The 20,301-nt window shown below is 38.3% G+C and overlaps 2 protein-coding genes across 2 annotated transcripts in view; one reads left to right on the top strand and one right to left on the bottom strand.

The window, feature by feature from the left end:
- Positions 1–11,209, top strand: part of LOC121859144 (RNA cytidine acetyltransferase-like) — a 36,098-nt gene extending 24,889 nt beyond the window's left edge. Inside the window, exons 17-19 of the mRNA XM_042355873.1 lie at positions 279–518; positions 3,695–3,846; positions 5,886–11,209. Coding sequence (XP_042211807.1) covers positions 279–518; positions 3,695–3,846; positions 5,886–6,012 — 519 coding nt within the window. The 3' untranslated portion in view covers positions 6,013–11,209. The remainder of the gene's footprint in view (positions 1–278; positions 519–3,694; positions 3,847–5,885) is intronic.
- LOC121859184 (hemicentin-2-like) lies at positions 7,030–19,927 on the bottom strand. The gene is made up of 11 exons (XM_042355933.1): positions 19,829–19,927; positions 18,558–18,775; positions 15,154–15,411; positions 14,713–14,909; positions 13,289–14,431; positions 12,242–13,105; positions 11,598–11,791; positions 11,202–11,361; positions 10,404–10,427; positions 9,946–10,281; positions 7,030–9,721 (listed from the first exon to the last, which is right to left on the bottom strand). The coding sequence occupies exons 1-11, from the start codon at positions 19,925–19,927 to the stop codon at positions 9,546–9,548; spliced, it is 3,669 nt and encodes a 1,222-aa protein (XP_042211867.1). The 3' UTR covers positions 7,030–9,545.
- Positions 19,928–20,301: the final 374 nt, after the last annotated feature.

The raw sequence follows: 20,301 nt of genomic DNA on the forward strand, positions 1-20,301 counted from the left end.
TGCTCCTCTAAGAACAAGATAAGTGTATACTGATTAGGCTTGATTGGTTTCCAGAGTGAGGTTCAGAGGTTCAGTCGGTAATAAGTATATCTTTGTTTTAGGGGCCCTTGTTCTAGCTAATCCTTTGATTGGCTCCACCCATTGTTATTGGGGTTAAATGGGTTCTACTGCCATAGGCTTAGGTATAACATGGGTCCCTCTGTCTGGTCTCAATTATAAAATAGGAGTTAAAGATCAATTCACCATTTATATATAAATAGATATATTTTTATTGGCAGAGTCTCTTGGTTGGTTTAGGACTACAACTGAAGAGTTTTGATGATGTTACCAAACCGCTAGACCTTCCAATAGAATCTGCTCTTGGTCAGTTCAACCGAGCCATGCGCCGTCTCCTGAAGGTTATGTGCACCGTTCAGGAGACTGCTCTTGCCCGCCACCTTCCGAAGTCCACAGCGACCCTTGCTGAGTTCACACCTGTGTCTATTTCACTGGATCAGGACCTTGAAGATGCTGCAAAGGTTTGATTTAGAAATATAATCTATATCTTTTTTTTAATAACTTTGACTTAAACTCTTACAGATTCTGAATGTTGGTATTTTGATCATGCTAAAATATATTGGGAGTCCTCTTTGTTCATTGGGGGTGCTTTCCTGATGACCACGGCTAACAACAAAAGGATGAATAACGGTTCTGACTAACCCATTGACTTACATTTTTTGCATGAAAGATATGTTATAATCACATAAAATTACTTATTATTTGTTATAATAATATAGTAAACTTCCTCTAATCCAGATTAATGTTGGGGAAGGCCTTTGCTGGTTGGGTTGGGGTCTGTACCTATATTGCAAGGTGGAAAATTCCAGAGGATGAGGGATTTCTGTCTCAGGCTACCTAAAAACACCGAACCTATTGTAATTTTTAGCCTAGATTTAATTTCCCTCAGGATTTTATATGCCCAATGAACGTTTTTTCAGCCGTCTAGGGTTTTAACATCTGTGGAAAAAAGTAAACCTTTCCTCGGTCTCCTACGCTCTCGTCAGCTTGGTGCTGGCACTCAGTACAGCTGTATTCAGCGAGTCACCCAGCAGCTGGTGTTGCCGAGCACTCGTACGTCTAGCAGCCATGTGTCTTGTCATGGCTGTCACATCCAGCTATAATTAAGCCTCGTGCCCCCAAAATACCTCCATTTGATAGCCCATGACAAACAAATGGATAAAAATTTAAAAAAAATCCATTTTGTTCTTAGAATCTTTGTTATCAGGTTGAATTAACATGGTGTAAATGGGAATAGGTTTGATTCATTGGTTATTCTGTATTTTGCATACACCAAAAATCAGTGGCGTACTGTGGTTGCACTGCTGAGGCATGCAGAAAACATATATCAGTTATGAAATCAAATATCAAGTAGGATATGGCCTCTCTCTAGTTAAGGGTTGTCAAGCTTTTATAAACACCTAAGAAACTATACTAAAATTAAAATATCTTGCCTCAAATCATTTTGCAGTCAAGAAATATTTACTTATATTGAAATTCAGCTCTCCGAGGATTGTTTTTTTTATCTGTAAACGTGTACGAACTGAAAAATTTTCTTCTCAGTTCACTTAACACATCATCGTCCTTTAATTTTCACAATCTTGATCATTCATAATTTTAACTGGGGCAGTTTACTATCACTAATTAGTTACTGAACTTATCACCAGTCTATTGACTAGGCCACTGGGCTATATACTGCCTAATTCCTACTGTTTATGTTTGGCTAGTTGCCATTTAATTAAGAATCTAAATTACAGCTTCTCTTAATTTCTTAAATTATATCAGTGGCATCTGACAAAGTATATATTATAAATCATTAAATAATGGGTGTAAAAATATTTACGGCAAAAGAATGTTCATCTTTGAGTGTGATCTACAGTAATTTAGAAATAAAGTACTGTAGTTAAAAAAATGACTAGGCATCATGTAAAGTTGCCAATGATCTTATTGATGAACATTTAAATAATTAGTAAATATTTTTATTTGTATGATCCGATTATTATTTAAATTAAAACAGTAAAACCGAATAACTTTCCCAAGGGAAAAAACTATAACAGAAAGTGGACTGTAGGGTTATTTAGAAATATTAAAAAGAATAATGTGGACCAGTTTTGTCCAGCTGATGGAGAGCCGCTCGACAAGTGAATGCAGTTTTTGATGTGCATGCATTTGTACCCATTACATTTACAGAAACCTTATTAAATAGCCACTCTTTGGAACAACAACTCTTAGGTAATATAATGTCACCATATAACATTAGAATTCATGCTTATTAATGGGAAAAGTATTAAATTTGACTAAAATGGCTCAAATTCCTTATGCTTCAACACAATAAAGTTCATTTTAGCATGTTATTGATAAGATGGTTACGTCTATATGTCCATTGAAGGCATGCGGCTTATCCTTCTGCATGTATTGAGGGACGCTGAGTCTCCTCGACTTTCCTGGGTGAAAACTGTGAACTCTAAAATTAAATCTGTATTATTGAAGATACTATTTTAAAATATATTTTGCTTTCTACTAGGCATGCAATGCATGCCTTGTATGCATTAAGAATAAGCCATTGCCAAAAATTAATAAAAAGTCCCATAATAAATTATATGAAATATATTACTATACATAGCACATCATAAAATACAATAGCTCGTATTTTATGTAAAAAAAAAAATAGTTCCTTCCGTAAAACCGAGGCTGAACCAGCCACCCAGTTGACTCAGTCTTCAACATGTGTGGCAACTGCGTGTCACATGAGGCAGTAAGTAGACTGTCACAAACCACTTGTAAAAATGCTGGTGAGAGAGAGAAGAGAGAGGAGACTCAGCCATCATGACAAACAAAGACTGGCAATGCATTATCGTTGGAGCAAAAAAAAAAAAATTTCTTTTGGACTTCGCAATTGTACTTAACTAACCTTTAAGATGTGTTAATAGATAATGATGATCATAAATTGGGGTTTATAACTACAAGAAGCAGAGAGAAGCAAGTACACACAGTCATCGGCTGTTAAAAACTGGGGTGCACCCCACTGTGGCATTACCAATAGGAAAACATTGTGGCCAGCCAAACCCGCCCATTTCAAAACTGACCAGGTTAAAAAACAACCAGTTTTCTGATATATCCGGTTTCCTGGAGGTTAAATAAATGGTCTGGTACCTGCACCAATAATCATGGGGACAATGATTAGCTTTTTAGAACAAACTAGATTAAGGGAGAGTTAATCACTATACCATCCACTCTGATTGTCTGCCAAGGAACTAAGAGAGGAAACAGTTAGTTTAACTCAGACATGCTCAAATTCATTGGTGGTGAGGCATGTTAGGTGCTGATTGGGCAGCCACAGGTCTAGTGAGACCTTCAACCTTAAGGCAACTCCTGTTCTGAGCTCCCTTATTTGAAGCCAGTCTTATTGAGAGAAGGGAGGGGTTAAATGCACTAAATATGCAAGTGCACGAACAAATTCTCTCTGGGATGATGTGTAGGGCTGATGCCAAGTGATATAATGCCCACAAAAATGTCTCCTTGTATAGTTGTATTATGAGAGCCACCTACTTTGAAAATATGTTAAGATAACTTTAAACCTTTCCCTTTTTCCCTGGGGATATAAGCAAAACTCCTGCCCAACAGTTTGTGAGAAAAAATAACTATTTTCATTAAACAGGACTATGATGCTGAGGCTGAGAAAAAGGACAAAAATCAACCAGTTGGATCGAAGTTACTGGGAGACATCAGAAGGTTTGCCGTTCAGGGTAATGAGACCGCATGGGAAGCTGCTCTTCAGGAAGGGCCAGGCAGCATAATCAGTGTGAAAAGGTAATAAAAAATTTTTTTGTTTAATTTCTATAACTCGTTATAGCAACAAATTATCAAGGAATTACTTTATAGTCACTAAAAGGGACTCATAGATTAAATAATGGAAGATGAAAAGATAGGTTGCAGGAGGCACTAGATGCAAGGGGGATGGTCATTGTGATGAAAAATTGGCATGAGTGGTGGGTGATGTACTAAGTGACAAAAGTAAACTGGATGGATATTTTGTGGCTTTGTTATAGAATGGAAACACCTTAGCAGAATGCTTCTTGCTACAGTACTTGAAAGTGAGTAACAGTGAGTGAACAGAATGAACCATAAAATGATATTGTGAAACATACAGTAATTAATGTAGATAATATAGTTTGATTTAATATGTTTGTAAGTTATGAATAAGAGGAAGTGTGTTTGTGTAGAATGCAGTTTTCCCATTTAATATCAAACTCACATTAGGAGTCAAATTTATATTGGAACAATAGTTTAAATGCCCTCTAGCATCTTCAGGTGCAAACACTGTACGTAGCAGTAGCGAGCCCACTTACCGTATTTTATGGTATATAAGACACTACTTTTTTTTTGTCTGAAAAATTGCTAAAGAAGTTCAGCCTGCATCCTATATGTTAAGTTGCGGTCTTTCAAAGGCTAATGAACCCCCCCCCCCCTCCCCCTCCGTTCCTGTCTCCAGTAGGCTAACTTCTACCTAGCCCAACTCCAGAATTAAAATAATTATCATAAGGTCAAAAACATAAAGGAAATAAACATTTCTATATGTGCCAGCCAGAGTTAGTAGGGTGAGGGGGTAGTATGTTATGGTTATTTTTCAACTTGTAATTTTGTGTAGCTATACGTAACTTTCATATTTTTCTTTTTTACTGAAATACATGCACACACAATCCCACACACTGTACATATTTTGCATATAAAATGTAAAATAAATAATTATCATATGGTAGTATAATATAATATGAAACAACAAAGCCCAATCATTAATTAAACAACGGGGAACTAAGTAACCAATCGCCGACAACCTTTTACATTCATTCATAATTTTTACTACGTATTATAGTAAACAAACAGCCTTGAGTTGCCAGCTGTCTCCAGCAGTGTTTGAAGAATCTTGAACAAGACTACAGTATATTTTTTTAAGAAAATTATGGCTACAGGAGTTAAATAGTGTATACACAAATTTTTTCCCCCTAAATATTCCCTGCTGAAATGGGCTGCTGTGTCTTATATGCTATAAAATACGGTAACCCCTATTTATATCATTAGGTCTTTGATAAACTCTTGTTCACTATACGGTGCTTCACTTAACATTGCACATCCTACGTATAGCAAGGTATACTGTACATGTATTTGATATTTCTGAACTTTCCTGTTGCTATTAATACTTCTCCTTGTATTCCGTTCATACAGTAATTGGTTGCTTTTTATTCTCTCTATATACATTTTGGAACAGAAGAATTATAAAGAGAGAGACAAACATTACTTGAGTTTTAAAGAAAGTGGAGAGGAAAGATATTAAGAAAGTGACTGTGAGGGTGAGCATGTGTTCCTAGAGAAGAAAGTGACTGTGAGGGTGAGCATGTGTTCCTAGAGAAGAAAGTGACTGTGAGGGTGAGCATGTGTTCCTAGAGAAGAAAGTGGCTGTGTGAGGGTGAGCATGTGTTCCTAGAGAAGAAAGTGACTGTGGGTGAGCAAGTGTTCCTAGATAAGATAGTGACTGTGAGGGTGAGCAAGTGTTCCTAGAGAAGATAGTGACTGTGAGGGTGAGCATGTGTTCCTAGAGAAGAAAGTGACTGAGCATGTGTTCCTAGAGAAGAAAGTGGCTGTGTGAGGGTGAGCATCTGTTCCTAGAGAAGAAAGTGACTGAGGGTGAGCAAGTGTTCCTAGATAAGATAATGACTGTGAGGGTGAGCATGTGTTCCTAGATAAAATAGTGACTGAGGGTAAGCTACCTTATAATGTTGATCACTATATCTAGGTACAGTATACCAGTTACATAAATATTGTAAGAGAAATGTCACCAATTCACGTTACAGCACCAAACGGCCAGCCAAGATGACAGAGCAAGAACTTGAACTAGAACTAGAGCGCCCCAGTAAGAAGAAGAAAGATAAGACTGGAAAAAGTACAAGAGAAATGAAACCTAGTAAAAAAAACTGGTAAGAAGAGTAGATAGATGAAATTGTTTACCCTAAATGCAAAAGTTCGCAAAAATTGTTTTTCATTTGTCACCCTTTTTTCTGTACTGTACAGTAGTAGTATTTCTTACCTTGGAGTGATACACGATTGAGTCATTTTGCTTCTAGTCCATACTTTATAGATATTTGATTTTATATTAGGTTACATGCAAACACATACAAAAATGGACAGCAGTATCATTTGATTGTACTTAAGACACCATTGTTGTAATAAGCGCCAACCCTCTTGAGTGCAGACAGCAGAAAGATGAGCTTGAATCTGTCGCACCATCTGCAACTGGCCTAAAATGTGTTACTGATCCTTTGCCTTCATGCTTCTTGCTTTCAACATAAGTGAACCTATGACATGGCACCAAGTCTGGTCTTCCATCCACATTCTCAACAAAAATGTAGGTACATTGTTCAGTTGAATTCGTAATATTTTTACTTAATACAAAAAAAGAAAAGGACCAAGAACTTAATAGTGAATTGGCTTTTGTCTGAGGGAAAAAAATACGAATTCAACAAACTGTGGGCAGAGTTTTTTCCAAACACTATTAATGTTGGTTTCTTTTACCTCAGCCCGTGAATCTGCAGTATTTTTTACATCCAAAATGTTGTAGGACTTCCAAAATTCCTTTAAAGTCCCCATCAGGATTATTCCTTCACACTTGGTCATGCAATTTGTTAAATTAAGGTGGTTGTTATATTAGCAACAGATTCTATACCTTAAACAAATTCACGCCTAGGTGGCCATCCTCGAACATGACATGAGGGAATCCTTGGTGTTTTTTCCCCTGAAATGCAAGAATTTGGTCATATTTTAACAAGGCAAATTCTTGCATTTTTAGGGGAAAAAATATACCAAGACTATAGCCTTGGTGTTCTCTTTTTCTCTAAAAATGCAGGTATTTTAGTCATGGTTTCATGTTGAAGCCAAATTTATGTTAATACTGTACAGTATTAGCTGTTTTCACAAGTTTGGTTATCACAAGTACAGTAATGGAAATTACTATGTTTTATTGGCTTTGAATTCAGAATACAAAATCATTTAACCACATCATAACCTAACACAAAACTTTGTCGTTAGACCATTTACAGATCTATGATGTACAGGTACATATACATTATTTACAAAAAATATATATTAAACATCAATGAGCATCAGATAAAAAAATTCTATTATAAAATAACTTTTGCTTATCATTAAAGTTATGTAGAATTTTTTTTTAATGAAAAGTTCAGTTAAGGAAAACTTAAGCTTACATATAGTTTCTTTTTTTGAAACAATACACTGTATCTATCTTCAAAGTGCATGTACTTAGTTTATGGAAACACCTCACAAGCAAGCTTTAACTTTCCTATTTAAAGGTTATTGCACAGGGAATTTTTGGAATGTATGAATATTAAAATCAAATGATGGACTTCCTTACAGATTGCAACACCATATCATTAATAATAAAACTCAGATCTAAAAATCATTCAGTACTAAAAAAATATATTATCAAAGCAAGAAGTTAGCAGATTTATCAGCAAAACTCGATTTACTATTCGAAAAAGAATCCGTATTTTTCACAATGCAAGCTTTGCCCATAAGTTTCTGCTTTGTTAAAGTATTCACATATGAGCGACAGGGTGAGAAGTTAGTATTGGCAGCTCGGAGAGTGTGGGTGGTAGGTACTTATAGTACCAATGAATTCCCAAAGACATTTCTTCTAAAAAATTAACTATTTACAGAAAAAACAAAAAAGCTTACAAAGTATAAAGGAACAAAGATTCAACACTGCTCCTGATGTACCACAATATTATTTACCATTTATCAAAGAAAACTACATTGTATTCTCTGTTGTCCCACACTTAATGAGCCATGCACCAAAAGTAAAAAGATTGTTGGCAGAGGCAAATTGCCAAAACATTGAGACTTGGACTCTTCAGAAACTAACATTATGTACCTCAACAAATTTTATATTGATGAATGATGAAAATACACTGGAAAAGGAAGTTCCTTCTTAGGACCACATGGCACAGTCTTCCATTTTAAGTCTCAATGACCAGCACTTGAAACAGCGGGAAAATGCCCAATACTCTCTAGACAATCTAATGTTGTGTTTAACCAAAGAAACTATGATTTTAAATATAATTTAACCATTAAAAATGCCAGTAAATTTAATTTAAAGGAAGACACGATTCATTCCAAATGTTTCTTCTGAATAAGGGAACACATGAAAAAGTAAATCATATGAAAACTTAACAAAATGTGAGAGGTAATAGCTCATTAAAATAATTATTGCACTACCTCTGCTGTCCAAATATAAGACTTTTTACATACATGTAAATTACAAATGTGTTACAGAACATAAATATATATAATGTAAAAAATAATGAGGCAGTTACCTCATTTGCACTTGAGATCACAAAGCCTGTTACGACAGCGAGCTGCTTCACTTTACACTAGGGGTCACGTCATAAAGAAATCTTTCTTTTTAAATGTTCTTGAAAAATAGAGATAAGACACAATACAATGTATGCAGGAAAGGTCTTTGATGTACGGCAGTTTCTCTCAAAGTTATGTGTACATTACTCTTTTTTATGAATGTGACCGAGGTTCTTGCATTTGGGTAGTCAGTATCACAGTAACCACACAGACAGAGAAGTTTTCAACTCTTCCATTTAAATGTTTGTGTAGTGATTATTAAACTGATAGGCACCACTTTGTGACCAGGCTTGAGCTTCACATTCTGTGCTCACTTTTGTGCTTTGTACCTGTACTAATGAAAGCTCTGCTTCCATCACAGAAACTTTCCACTTTGCACATCTTTGTCTGTAGGAGCTAGCACAGGATTGGCTCTTAATATTACTCAGTCACAGCACAAAGCTAACCAAAATATACTATACTTGGAACCTCATCCACACAGCATTTATACATCATTTTCAACCTTGACATCCTCAGCGATTCAGACTAGACATGAGCAAGGGGCGGCGTAAGCTTCTTGTCTTTTCATAGCCAATCTTCATCACTGACTTTGGGTGTGGGAGGAGTAAGAAGGGGAAGGATACAAACCGCCCCGGCCTGGTAAGTGACGGCAAAACTTCTCAGTTCCTCCCAGTGCCAGCCATCTCCACAAATCAAGTCTTGGGTAGTCTTCATGCAAGCAGGCAAGCAGGCAGTAATATGTAAATGTGGTCACTGTACAGAAAATAGGTCTGTTCATGAGGCAGTGCATCAATCTTTAATAGATTGAAGTCTAACATTATTTGGGTCTTGGTAAAATTGGTCCAACAACAGGGGGTCATGCTGAAGGGGACGAGTACTGAATATTCTTTGTTCATTAGTGGCATTTTCATTACCATCTAAATGAACCTTCCTCAGAAAAATTAGAGGAGCAGATCTGGTGATCATCAGCCAGCAAGACTTTAAATCACCTAATCAACTCCACCTACAATTCACAAATCCAATGACCCTAATGAGCCTCAAAAATGACCTTAAACTTAAATCACCAAAGTATTCTTCCTTTCTCTTCACACAATAATTTCCCTGATAATACGCCTGTTACGCGAGTTTGGCGTCGAGTATCCTGATTCCAGGGATTCATCAAAGCTGATCTGGGGTTTGTTATCAGAGTTCATCTCTGCACCACCTTGTTCATAGTGCTCCATGTATGGGTCCGGCATGCCACTCACATCACAGCCTCCATCTGTAATATATTAGATATAAGTAGAGATTCCAGTATGAATATTTCTGAAAAGTATAAACAGTCTACTGCTCTATTCATTTTATTGTGACCAGTTATATTTAAGGATGGCCCAAGCATTTTTACCCTCTTATCACTCTTGCAAGCCTTTACAAAGCTGCATGGTATAATACAGTACTACAAACCTTAAACTGTACAGTCTAAATGGAATATCAATTAAATCTTACCAATGTGATCAACGCGTTTCCTGGGCTTGTGTACAGCAGCATAAGGGTCTCCATTTGAAATATAGTTGCCTCGTGAGCCTGGATAATCTTCAACCATTCCCTGCCCCTGGTATCCTGCTGGTGGATAATGAGAGTAGTCATCATATCCTGAGATGCCATAACCACCATGAACCATAGGGTCATACTGGTAACCCCTAGAGTCCTGAGACATATGTGGTGCCATGTGGGTTGTCATCTGTGGGTCACCATGGCCTTTCACTTGCCACAAGGAATCTTGAGAGTTTACTGAACCACCATTATTGGAATTGGAGTAGCTGTTGTCCATGTATCCCATGCCTAGAAAAAGGAAAGAACTATGTTTATAATAAATTTTAAAAATTAATTTCTAATACAAGCTAGCCCAACCTTCAGTTTGGATATTGGTAATTTGACATAATTAACAACTATTTTTGTCTTACCTCTTTTCATTCCAAGTTTGGAATCTTCAGGTACAGTATATGAAAAGGGAAAATACAGTATTCAGTATATGTTATACTGTATTGTGAAAAAGATCATTATTTCAGTGCTGTACTTTACTCCATATTACATGTCTGAATAAGTCACCTTGAAAAGTGCACACAGTATTAAACTTATTTTTTACTCATTTTGTACACCATCCCCTCCCCTCCTCCACTTTGTCTCCAGGTGTAGCACAAAGTTCAGGGCAGTGTACATTGAATGCATCACTACGTGTTCTTAATTTCATTTTAATGTTTTGCTCACCCCAACCCAACAAACATCCATACAAATTTTATTTGCATAAAATAAATGGAATTATTAATTTTACTTAAAATGAATTAATAAACATTTTAGAATGATTATGTTTTGCATACTTTTTGCAATCAAAAGTAACTATTACAACTATTTTCCCCATTTTGTGATCTCTCCAAACTGTGTTGTGTGAACCTACAGTGGAGAGCATCCCCCAAAGAATGATGTAATCAGACAATGAATGTTTAACACTAAAGCTAACATTAATAAAAACAATAAATATGTATGTTCCAACTTGAAAATTAAGTTCTGTACAGCATAACTTGAAACAGAAATAAGAAGCTATTGCACTCGCACAAAATTACTTGTTGGAGAAGTACAGTACAGGTATCTGAAAATTAGATGTGTTAATACATCATATTCAAATAACTTGCTCTGTTATTACATTACACTAATCCTTTGTAAGCAATGCATTATGGTATACCTGTATAATAAATTTAACTTACCATTATTATTTGGGGTATTAACTTGTCCATTCTGACTGTAGTTGTGATATTGTTGAGAGCTGTAAATGGCTGTCTTGGAGGGATCATCTAATCCAGTGTCCATGGACCCATCCAGACCTTTGTTGTCCATGCCAACTGTGTAGTATGGTGGTGGTGGGGCCTACAAGATGGAAAAATTCTTTACAAGAATTCCCATTAAAATATAAATATTTCATAGTGGTACGTTGCAGGCAGGGTCATCCTCAATTTTTATAACAGTCCAGAAAAAATATCTACATGTTAGCACAGTTATTCAGACCCTGCTGCTGCCACAATTTCCTTGGAAAAATTCATATAACAGTACAGTATCTTTAATTCACCATGTACAACCTTAATATTATACAGTGTTATAACTACCTGCTGGGTCACAACACCACGGTGAGCCACCTCCATGTCAGCAGTCTTGTTTTTTAGTTTGTTGTTTCTATGGCGGCAGCAACAGCAAATAAATATTAGAGCACCCACAGCTACAAACACGACACAACCAACGATGATTGCTACCATGTACGGCATTGACATAGACTTGGTTGGAAATGATGGCAAAGAGTCAACTGTTGATAAAAACATGGCCATCAGTAAAACTCAGTCTAAACGACATCAATTTTGTTTTACAGCAGGAAATATATTTCATGCTTATATTAATAGCACGGATAGTTATAATTTATGCTCTATCTATATATATATCTCTATATATATATATCTATATCTATATATATATATATCTATATATATATCTATATATATATATATATATCTCTATATATATATATCTATATCTATATATATATATATCTATATATATATCTATATATATATATATATCTATATATATATATCTATATATATATATATATCTATATATATATATATATATATATATATATATATATATATATATATCTATATCTATATCTATCTATATATATATATATATATATATATATATATATATATATATATATATATATTTTTTTTTTTTTTTTTTTTTTAACCCAACTCACCTTGTATAGCAGCACGATATTTTCCACAGCTGCTTGCAACAAATAGAGAACAAAACCTGATTCTAACTTCTTCTGGCACTTTCTTGCCCAAGTACACTTCACCATGGTCATTACTATCACTGCTGATGGGAACTCTTGTCTCCAGTGGAGACCATTCATCATTATCAACACTTCGAATTTCAACCTGACCTTGTAGCATCAAATCTGTTGGTAGAACTTTAAAGCTCAGCATATTTCCAGTTGTTTGAAAAAATACTTCCTCAGGCGCAGGTATTGTATCCACATCAACAAGAGTCATAGCTTCAAGTGGATCAGAAAAGTCGCTGTCTCCCATGATATTACTGGCTTTGACTTGTAATTTAAAAGCAGTCTGCTGAGGGAGAGGCTTGATGTTACAGGGGTTTTGGGTTTGGCAATCATGGCTCATACTCTCCCCAGACATAGTCTCTGCTCTTACGTAAAAGATTGTGTCTGCAAACCCTCCATTAAAACTCTCATCCCATGCCAACATAATGGCATCTATGTTCTGATCTATAACACGGAGATTTGTTGGGTGTTCAGGACGTCCCTTCTCTTGTAGTGTAATAAGTGTCTTGTGATCACCTCTGCTGTTTGTACCCTTACAAGTGTAACTACCATAGTCAGCTTCCGTTAATCCTCTCACAGTAAGTACTGATGCATAAACATCATCAGGTAAAGCAGTGTCATTTGTGGCATAGTGGGTACCATCAGGTTCAATGAAGTTGGGACCAAGTGACCACTGGAACTTGGGTTCAGGGTAAGCTTGCATGCGGCACTCAAGTTGTGCATCTTCTAGAAGATCAAATGCTACTTTGTTGGGTTTATGAACTGTAATTGGAGAATCTGTAAGAAGAAAATAGGACATCAGAATAAAATGTACACTATATATTCATCACCTGCATAATAATTATGAACACATTCATTGATTACATCAACACTCAAAATTATAAAATCTGACATTAGAATAAAATAGTATTTTATGCACATATTACATAGTTGCATCAACATTCAAAATTAGCAACTTACGTTCTACTCTTAGAAGCTGAGAGCTAGATACTTCTCGTACGTCATTCTTGAAAACACACTGGTATGTGCCACGGTCAGTGGGCAACAGCTGATTGTCGTTGATTCTTCTAGAACCTCTGAACTGCAGTGTTGACTGGACTGTGTGTGCTGCATTTTGGCCAATGGATGATTGTTCTACCAAGATATTATAAAATCCATCAGCAGGGCTTATTTCTTCTCCATCTTTTAACCAGCGGATAGAAGGCTGGGGCTTGCCCTGAGCACGACAAGCAAGACTAAGATCTGTTTTGCTAATGCGGTAGATGGCTGTTTCAGGAAGGTTCTCCAAGATACGTGGAGGCTGATGTACTCGAACACGTACTGAAGCTGGAGTACCTTTACCCAAGCGGTTTGAAGGCTGGCAGTAATATGTACCTTCATCAGTAAGAGAGGCTCGAGGAATGGTGTAATTGGCTCCTAGTGTGAGGGTGGCATCCGAGTCATGTCGCCACCAGCGGTATGTAGGCATGGGCCAACCTGGAGGATCAGCACCACAAGTAAGAGTCGACTGTTCACCCTGCACTGCAATAGGTTCAGCTGGGGTAATGTAAGTCTTTCCTGGAGCATGTCGCACCCTTACAGCAACAGTAGCATTACCGATACGATCACTAGGTTCCCCACCAGTTGGAGTGAGAATGTTCACAGCCCGACAAATATAGTTGCCCTGATTAACAGCAGACACACGACTCAATCTCAAAATATCTACACCACTCTGGCGGAATGAGTCATCTCCTTCTTTGAGCCACTCAATGGTAACTGGGGCTGGGTTGGCTGTTACATTGCAAGTGATTACAATGTCTTCCCCTTCATCTACATCTTTACTGGAGATTACTGAAACACGTGGTCCATACAGAACATCCAATGTTACTTCTGCCTCACGCAGGCGGCCTAATCCATTGTCAGCTTGACAGACATATTGACCAGCATCATCTAGAGATACATGATCTTTGATAAGGGTGTTTTGAGTACCAATGAAACGTCCACCACGTGTCCATCGCACATTACTCACAGGGGGTTTGGCATCTGCTGAACAAGTCAGTGTAGCAGACCTGTCTAACTCAACACGTAGGGGGTTTTCAGGGCCGATTGTGATGCGTGGATAATCTGGAAAAAAAATGGATTTTAGACTCTTCAATGAGAGAGTACATAAGAATGAAGGAAACTGCAGCGGGCCTATTGGCCCATACTGGGCAGTCCCATTTACACCCAACCCCTATTGCTCATATATCCATCTAACTTATGTTTGAAGCTATCCAGCGTATTCGAGTTGATGATGTTTGGTAACTTGTTCCATTCATCCACTACTCTATGTACACAAAGTGCTGTATGTGACTATGGAATGTCAATAATATAATATAGTCATACTTAAAAGAAAAAATACTTACAGTTAACACTGAGTGTGACAGTGGCCTCCATCTTCTCAGAATCTGAAAGAGCTCTGTTCCAGACAACACAGCGGTACTGAGCATCATCGTCGTCCTTTCCAGGATTAATCGTCAACACAGAAGTTGTGGGAAAGTCTCGTCCACCACCTGGTTTCAGCACACTGTACAGCTTCTGGTCAGACCCATATCGGTACCAACTGAGGATACCAAACAAATCTTAGAAAATTTATCACTGAGCATTAATATTAATACAGAAGTGAGTGCCTCATTACCTTACAGGTTCAACCAAAGATATCTCTGTGTAACTTTGCTGGTAAAACACACACAAATGCACATTATGATTCAAAACCCAAATTCTGGCATTTACAGCCAGGTGCAATTAAAATATGAGTGCAGTACAGTATCATTATAAACATCGAATTGGGAGTACATAGCACTTACATGATTTGCGGGTCGGGTGATCCACCCTGGGAGGAGCAGACAAGATCTATGGACTGTCCCTCGGTGGCGGTGGGAGCCTCAGGGTTTATCCTGGGGCTGCCTGGAGGAATGAGGACGGTAAGGTTGACGGTGGTGGTGTGCAGGTCAGACCCCGTCCCTGCCTCCTTGAACCGGCACTCAAACATCCCATTGTCTCGTTCGTACTTGGCATGGCTGATGGTCAGGTCGTAGCGTCCTTCACTAGCCTCCAGGTCCACTCTGTAACACAAACACTCCCCTTTAGTAATGACTTAACACCATTAGGTATTAAACCAAAATTAAAAAGTCCACAAGTATAACTAACTGTATCACTAGTAGGTGATAACTTATAGTGGTAAGAACACTTGTTAATGATTGAACTGCCAGTCAACAACATTGCAATATTTCTATGGGAAACCTATTGTACGTATGTACTCATGGGAAGTACTCTAAGTTATATATTTGAACACACAGTGACAGTTATATTCTTTAGTGTCACACCGTAATCACATGACTAACAATAATAATGCACTTTTCCTGCGTGGTATGAGGCAATAGAGAGTTAACAATTAGCTCATTACTTATCACTGATAACCATGACGCCTTCCCGAGCCCCCCAATGCCTTAACATATATGGTCAAAACCTGTTATAAATGGCAGCATCACGTAGATGATGATAAACTCACTTGGTCACTACGCTCAGACCCTTACTGATCATGTTAAATGATGAATAAGCCTACAGGAGAAAAGGTGAACAGGAAATCATTCTTTATTACCCAACAAAGTCCCAGAATCTATGACTGGCAATTTTCTGAATAAATAGTAGCCATAACTCTGGCACATTGGTCAAAGCAAATTTCCTTAACCACATGCATACAGTATCCTAAACAAGTTTGGTGAGGTTAAGTTGTTGACGAACGAGCAGCTAGGTGGACGACCAACGGTATTTCAAAAGGACGTCCCTATTGGAGGGTTCACGTACGTGAACGGAATAATGAGTATCAGCAGAGCGCCAGTAGCCCTAGCATTCCCAGACTGACCCAATCAAGCTCCACCTCACGACTCGTCCACCACATATCGTTCATCATTCTAAAATTAAATAAATGCAGTGCGAATGACCTAAAACTACTACAACCGAATACCACCGACCCTTTCTCTGCGTTTTGAATGTAGAAAAAGAGGAGAAAACGTTCAAAGGATCAAAATTAACCTATTTGAATTAAGAAGCAAATTTTGGCTGTTGTAGCGGTAGCGAGGTTTCCCACGAGAATTAGCCAGCCACCATTATGTGTGGGGGAGGAGTGGGTGTACCACTGTGTGCCACTTTAACTGCCATGTCACCATTCATTGTCGACGAGATCTATAAATTAAAAGGTTTTATGAAGTATTTATAAATTATGGCCATTATAGATTATCATAATAAAGTGCGATATTTAAGAATTAAGGCCAAGAGTTATCTTGATCAAAATAGGAGTAAGCTGGCAGGGTCCGATTTTTGTTTGGTAGGGTGCAGTTGCCATGAAGAAATCACCCCCACCCCAGAGATGACAATATGAATGATGGCAGAACTGTGTGTGTGTGTGTAGGTTGGGACCTAGTAGGGATGAATCATGACTAGCTGATAATTTTTTACTATTACAATAATAAAACGTTCTGTTATGTCTTTCTTTCTAATTATCAACTTCCTCTTCCCTACTCTTAATTCTACCCACTTGTAAGTAATGTTCCTCGGTATCTATACTGCCTTACTCGTACCTATCAACGCCCTCAATTCGTCCATTTGCACCCAACTGCTACTGTACCAGATTTAGCCGAGTTGGTATCAGATAGAGTCCAGATGGTATCAGATTGGGCTTGGACTGGTAGGTGGACCCCAGTGACCGGTTTATGGCTTACAGCAGTGGTCAGGTTCACTTGATGATAACACCTCACACTCGTAACCCGAACCCTCAACTCTAATAAAATTAATATGACCACAAGTCTTCCCACCTCCTGACCAACAGTAATAAACACCCTTAGTGGACGTCTCTCTCTAAAAGATCAGACAAGAAACCGGTGCTTCTGCTAATATAATCTGCTATTAACAAAAAAAAAAAAAAACTTCCCATTTCTTTTCCCAACAAAGGTCATTATCAACTATTTGTATTTGTTTTCCGGATATCATGTGACTGAAATACTGCTATTATCTTTATTAGTATTATTTACATGCCTTTGAACATGCCAATAATACCTTTCACACAAGACAACACAAAGATCACGATCCTACCTTCAAGCTCTTCTCGATATACTGTACTGACCTCAACTCAAAGACAAACGCACGGATAAACACGTCTTGGCTCTTTCCTGCTACATGACGTGGTGGCTCATTATTAAGTGATATTATACAAAAATACTGTACAACAGGGGCGTACCTAGTGGGTGGCAGAAGGGGGCAGCCGCCCTGGGCGCCAAGGTAAGGGGGGCGCCGAAGTGTCTATTAATTAATTAATTATTTTTGTTTTGTTTTGTTTTCAAAGGAAGATAAAAAAAAAGATTACTCTCGCAGAAAAGCCTGTACTACTGATACACTGGATGGGTTAATACATAATCTCCAATTTATAAACACCGGGTATTAAATATATATTATTATTAACACTTTTCAAGTGTCAATATAACAGTATTTTCTAAACCGAATGTAGACTAAATGTTTTGAGCAGTAAATTGCTGAGTACTTATAATTATTTCATTTGGATTACGCAGTTCAGTTCTGGTCACCGTATTACAGAATGGATATAGAATCCTTGGAAAGAATCCAGAGGAGAATGACAAGACTAATCCCGGGCATTAGGAACCTTGAGTACAGAGACAGGTTAAAGCATCTTAATTTGCACTCTCTCGAGAGACGTAGTGAGGGGCGACATGATAGAGGTGTATAAATGGAAGTCAGGGTTAAACAAAGGGGACATTACAAAGGTACTCAAACTATCCAACCAGACAAATTTAGATTTCGGCGTGAAATAGGTAAACACTGGTTTTGAAACAGAGTAGTGGATGAATGGAACAAATTACCAAATATCATCATTAACTCGAATACGCTGGATAGCTTCAAACACAGGTTGGATGCTCATTTGAGCAATACGGGTTGGGTATAAACGGGACTGCCCAGTATGGGTCAATAGGCCCGCTGCAGTTTCCTCCATTCTTATGTTCTTACGCTCTTTACCCTACTCATCCAAGCTCGATTCCTGGTAAAATTGACATTCCACAATGTTCAATGCTCCTTCTCATACCATTTATTTTTACTACTGATCAATTTCCACTACTTATTCTACCCACTTAAAAGCTTTAAACAGCCAGCTGGTACTGTATCAGATTGCACCAAGTTATAAGGGCTGTACTGTACTCACTTGTAGCTAATGTCGAAGGGAGTGTTGCCGATGGCTACGTTGTCCTTCTCTCCGTTGCGCTGCCTCATCCAGTAGAACTCGCCGCCCGTGGAGAGGAGCGCCGGGTTGTTGAAGCGGCACTTGAGCGTGACATCCTTACCCTCCCGTACGTCTGCCACCTCCTCGCGGTTGGTGGCGCATGCGAACCCAACTCCTGTGAAAGTAAAAAGTGGAACAAAAGGTTATATACTGTGTACTGTCAATTGTATCATAAATAACAAAGTACGTATAAAATCAACTGCAACAATGACAGCCAACCACAGATTACAAATAAATTCAACCATAAAAAAACGAAAAGTCTTGTATTTTTACTTGGTAATACAAAGCTTTAACTTCATCACTGCCACACATTTCATACAACATTTAGGCAAGGCAACATAAATTACGACCACCAACAAACAAGTTATTGTTCTACACTAAACAATTGTGATAAATTTTGTGCACTACGAGTTAGTAAAGAATCGAATGTTTCTCATAATTAAGTTACCTCACAGTCCAAATCCTACAAAGGTTAAACAAATTATATTCTAAAATACCAAAACACCGCAGCTTATGAGGCAGGGGGTAAGAAAATATTACCTTGGTAGACTCCAGGCAAATAATGAAGTGCTGGGAGCTACTGCCAAAGCTTCGCAGGTTATATTTCCCCCAACTGGTAATGTGAGAGCAGTGAACTGGCTAACTTGGGCTATACCGGAATGGCACCGAGACTCAATCGCATCTTGACTGCATTTTTTATTCCCATTTAGAAGATATTAAATATGCATACCTTGGAATATCCGGGCGATTGGACAACTCGAGAGACAATGTGGTGGTAAAGTTGTCTGTCGGCTCCTCCGACGTGACCTGGTTTATATTACATCAACACCTCTACACTTCACACCCACCCACCCAACCATCCAGCGGTGAGTGGGGCTGGCGGACAACGTCTTGGTCAGCTACAACTATTCATCAATATGGAAGACTGGCTGTAAAACCCCCTTACAGTAGCCATGCCCAAATCTCAGCCACTCACCCAGTGTTGATTAGGCAGCAGGGAAGAGATGAGGGAGGAGGAGGGGTAACCGGTTCCTCCACTTACCTGACTACCTGCAACTTTTCATCAATATGGAAGGCTGACTAAGATCGGTGACCCCTTGTCCTCCCTGATACACCTGTACCCTTATGTGCCTCTGCTCCTGTACCCTTAGGTGCCTCTGCTCCTGTACCCTTATGTGCCTCTGCTCCTGTACCCTTAGGTGCCTCTGCTCTCCAGTGGGCGACCCATCTGGGGGGTGTTCCTTGCTCAGTGTGCTCACTAGTGTAACACAAACCTCACTAGTCTTGTTCATGACCGCTCAACAACACAATCGCAATGTTTCTTACAAGACACGACTCAAAATTCATCGTCACTAAATGTGGGTAGCCAGAGTAAGGCATCAGAATTTAGGATACAATTGTGGTAGCAAAATGAGACAGGGTTCGGGTGGTACGGGCAAGGCAGTGACCATCAGCCCAGCTTACCTGACCAGCCAGCCAGCCAGCCAACCACGCCCACACACCACCTACCTCCACCTCTCTGTCCTCTAGAATCTAGATGAACGTCTTACTCAAACGTTGTGTGTGTCCACCTGTTCCTCAGTAAAACCGGGTGTCAGGGATTCAGTCTCTCCATACTGCACGTCAGCTGAGACTAGTGTGGCCACCGTCACTAGATGTCATTCCC

This window comes from Homarus americanus, unplaced genomic scaffold (genome assembly GCF_018991925.1).
Source record: "Homarus americanus isolate GMGI-L3 unplaced genomic scaffold, GMGI_Hamer_2.0 scaffold50924, whole genome shotgun sequence".
In the NCBI taxonomy this organism is placed as follows: domain Eukaryota; kingdom Metazoa; phylum Arthropoda; class Malacostraca; order Decapoda; family Nephropidae; genus Homarus; species Homarus americanus.